Source organism: Morus notabilis, unplaced genomic scaffold (genome assembly GCF_000414095.1).
Source record: "Morus notabilis unplaced genomic scaffold, ASM41409v2 Scaffold724, whole genome shotgun sequence".
NCBI lineage: Eukaryota > Viridiplantae > Streptophyta > Magnoliopsida > Rosales > Moraceae > Morus > Morus notabilis.
Window position 1 is genome coordinate 275182 of NW_010361272.1, and position 3842 is coordinate 279023.

Genomic DNA, 3842 nt, shown 5'->3' on the forward strand with positions numbered 1-3842 from the left:
TTCTTAACCAACTTCCAGCAACTGTGTCCATAAATAAATACTAAACGATTACATAAGAGATAAGCTCAAAAGACCAGAACAGCGATGGAAACCAAGAACCAAATTTTACATAAAGAAAATTAAACTTGTCGCTTAAACTAATCAAAATTTTTTGGGTTGATAGCAATTACAACTTTCTACTACTTACTCAATCCTCACTTTTCTTCTTCTTCTTCTCTTTCTTCTTGCTGGGAGTCTCAGATTCTTCTTCTTCAGCATGTTTTCTCTTCTTTTTTTTCTTTTCTCCCGCGTCGCCATTTTCGCCATCATTCTGCACCTCAACATCCTCAGCTGAGTGTTTCTTCTTTTTCTTTTTCTCTTTTTTCGCAGGCTCCTCATCATCTGCATTTCCATTATCTGGCATAGCTGTGTCATCGGCTTCCTTCTTTTTCTTCTTTTTCTTCTTCTCCTTTTTGTCCTCAACAGGAGCCTTCTCAGCGGCTTCCTCAGCCTTCTTCTTTGAAACCTTTTCATCTAGGTTATCATTTGTTAATTGTCCAAGAATCAAATCCGCTGCAGGGTTGTAAGTCTGCGTGGAACATAAAGAAAATTACATTACAATCAACAGAAACAAAGAAGCAAAACTAAGTAAAGCATCAAGAGAACAAACTATCTTGCCTTCGCAGGAGTTATTAATGCCCCAGCTCCCTTCTTTTTGTCCTTGTCATAGACTTCTATCTTAGGTTTGCCTTTAGCTGAGCCAGCAGAACGACCCAATTCTTTGCCCTCGAGATTCCTTAACCGGGCCTCAAGCTATGGAAATAAACAGACATATTAATTTCAATTAAAATGTAAAACATGACATCAATGGGCAAAACACTACGCTAATACCTTGGCTCGGTTCTCCAGCCCCATAGAATTGTCTTGGTTGTCACCAAGAGCATCGTATCGAATTGCCAATGCAGCTTTGGCAGCAAGAGACCGTGAAATTTTTCCCTTGAGTTTCGGTGCCGCCTGACCAATCAATGATGCATGGTAGATAAGCCCATATTTGGGAGTGGCATGCTTAGTCTTCAATGCTCTGAACAGTGCCTTTTCAGCACCAAGAATCTGGACTGTGCTGCCAGGCTGCTTTGCAAGGTTCAACAAGCTACCCCCATGGGCAATAAGGCGGGCACCAACAAGTTCACCAACAAGAGCAGTCAAATTTGGAGCAATGCTGTTCATCCTGCTCTTCAAATAATCATAAAGCTGAGCTCTGTAGGCGGAAAGATGGAGGACCTGATCACAGAGTTCTTTGATGTTAGTCAAATCAAGGTCGCTGACTTCAGTTCCCATGGATATCATAGCAGCTTCTTTCAATTCTGCCTCAACTTCCTCTGGCAATATCTGCATGGATTTTGAGGAAGAAAATGTTATACGTCACAGGTCAATTAGTATTAGCATGGTCAGTAATCTAAAACAAAAAATGAATCACCAACTCTACCTCAGAGAAATCAAGCTTAGCAGCATTAACACGGTCGCCCATCAGCTTCACTGTCTTGGCATAAAGGATGTTATCCTGCACAATCTTGGCAAGTTCTGGAAAGTGCCAACCATACCATTCTCGAACTCTCATAGCATATGTATTCAGCTCTTTATCAAGATCGTCGAGCAGACCAATGGCTTGAATGATCATGGTATCAACCTGTAAATCAAGTTAAGACATTAGGCTTGCCTGGAGATTATATATTATGATCATGGACCAATTCAGAGCATATCAATAAAACACACCTTATCAGCACTGAATTTCAGTTTGTATCTAGAAAGACTGTGAGATAAACCCAAACTCATTGGTGCCAAGTCTTGAACTGCTAGTCCAGATATAAGTTCCGTCAACTGATTTCTCACACCTCTCATCAACTCCATAACAGCATTGTTGTGGACACATTCTACTTGCTGAGGACATCAAATAGTTTCACTTAAATAGATGAAAATAAACCCATTCAATGAGTCATAACAGACCAATTTCGTTCACCAGAAACTTCCACAACCAGTACATAAATTAAAAATAGTTTCTATTGGTAAAATTATTAGCAGACCAATTTCTCCTTGATGATGTTTCCAAGCTTTGAATCTGCCACAGCCAATGTTTCGCCATCACAGTGAGCACGCAAGAACTTGCGAAGACCTTTACTGGGCTTACTGTCAATCAACAAGGTCACTGCTTCCAAAGCTTCGGATGTATTCTCAAACTTGGAAAAAGCTTTCAGCTTAACCACCTAATGTCGGTTTCAAAAAGCAATTATAGTTAGAAGAAATTACAAAAAAAAAAAGAAAGTTAACGATATAGAATAAAGAAAGTACAAGGAACAACAAAGCAAAACTAAAACAAAATTAGGAGATTCCATAGTCACATAGCAGTTTCAGCACCATTTCTCACAAAAACAACTCTCTGTGTTACATTTCCTATATATTTTTTCTTGTCTAAAAGACAGGAGAGAGAGAGAGAGAGAGAGAGAGAAAGAGAGAGAGTTTACCTGTCTCGCAGAGTCTGCAGTAGAGAACTCTCTCCACAAGTCCTGCAGCACAAATCAAGTGAAAAATCTTAGAGCCAATATATGAAAAATCTTTCACCCAGAAAATAGTACGAATAACCCTTAATTATTTCAGGCAGAAAAACGAAAAAAACAAGATTTGAGAAAAAGAGAGAACAACAACAATCTCCACTTAGTCAAACTTGTACCTTTTCTTTCCCATTGGTCGTAACAAAACTTAAAACGAAGTTTAACGAAGACAATTACCTCGACTTTGGAGAGCTTCCCTTCATCCAAAACTTTAAATAGGGCGAAACCCGCCGGAGTCTCAAACAAAAGAAGCATTTTTCCGCTCCTCAAAACACACCTACAAAAATAGATAGACCCAAAATCAATCACTTAAACCCCAACTCATATTTCACAAGACGCTTAATTTACCGCTTCAAACATATATAAAACCCATAAAAGCCAAACACAAATATGAAAAAAAGGAAAAACAGAGAAAGCCAATATGACAAAATGCCAAGAGAAACACACAAACTCAGTTAAGCGGCAAAATATTTTCCAAAAATCCATATTTCGCCATTGATTCTTCTTTTAACCTAAAGCCCTTAACGGAACTGATCGTAAAAACTGCAAATTTTTAGTTCACAACTTTGCACCATTAAAGTCCAACAAACAAACACAATATTGATGAAAAGAAAAAAAACAGAGTGATAAATATCTATGCAGTGAGATAGAGAGGCTTGTTCTTTGAAGTGAAAGTGCTGAAAACCCTAATTTTCGTACCTCTTTACTCGGCACCGCTGCGTTTGGGAGAAAGAGAGAAACTGTAGAGGAAGAAGAAGAAGCGAGATAGAAGAGAAGGGTCTAGGGTTTAAAGGCTCATTGGAGTGACCTGTAAATATATACACATTGGAATTTCTCTGAATGAAAAAACATTTTGTTGGCTGTTCGACACGTGTCATAGTTGGGGGTATTATAGGGAGTTTAATAATTTAATGGGGGTATGTTTGGCACAATTGGTGTGAAAATAATCCGTGTTGTACATGTGGGCAAATCCGAAAAGCGAGTTTATGCTTTGATTAATGATTTTGGTTGCATTCTATCCCGAGTATTAGGGTTTTTGGAATGTTCATTCATTGTTGAGCGGAGAAGGAATTTTTTTTTTTTTAAGCAGGTAATAAGGATGCTAAGTGTTAAAGGATTTAGCGAAAATAAAGATAAATAAAAAATAAAATAGAATAAAATAGAGTTATTTTGAGCCCGTTCAATTAGCTGATTTAAGTTTTTAATTCGAGTTGAACTGTGACTTTATGTGATAGTTTTTTATGTAGTAAAAAAAAT

General features: G+C 37.8%; 1 protein-coding gene across 1 annotated transcript; it reads right to left on the reverse strand.

Annotated features, from left to right (window-relative positions):
- On the reverse strand, positions 1 to 3358 carry LOC21393538 (probable nucleolar protein 5-2). Its single transcript, XM_024166198.1, has 9 exons — positions 3285 to 3358; positions 2763 to 2862; positions 2499 to 2540; positions 2061 to 2240; positions 1753 to 1917; positions 1466 to 1666; positions 871 to 1368; positions 658 to 792; positions 1 to 568 (listed from the first exon to the last, which is right to left on the reverse strand). Exons 2-9 carry the CDS (start codon positions 2838 to 2840, stop codon positions 188 to 190), a joined length of 1680 nt encoding a protein of 559 aa, XP_024021966.1. The 5' UTR covers positions 2841 to 2862; positions 3285 to 3358; the 3' UTR covers positions 1 to 187.
- Between the last annotated feature and the right edge of the window lie 484 nt (positions 3359 to 3842).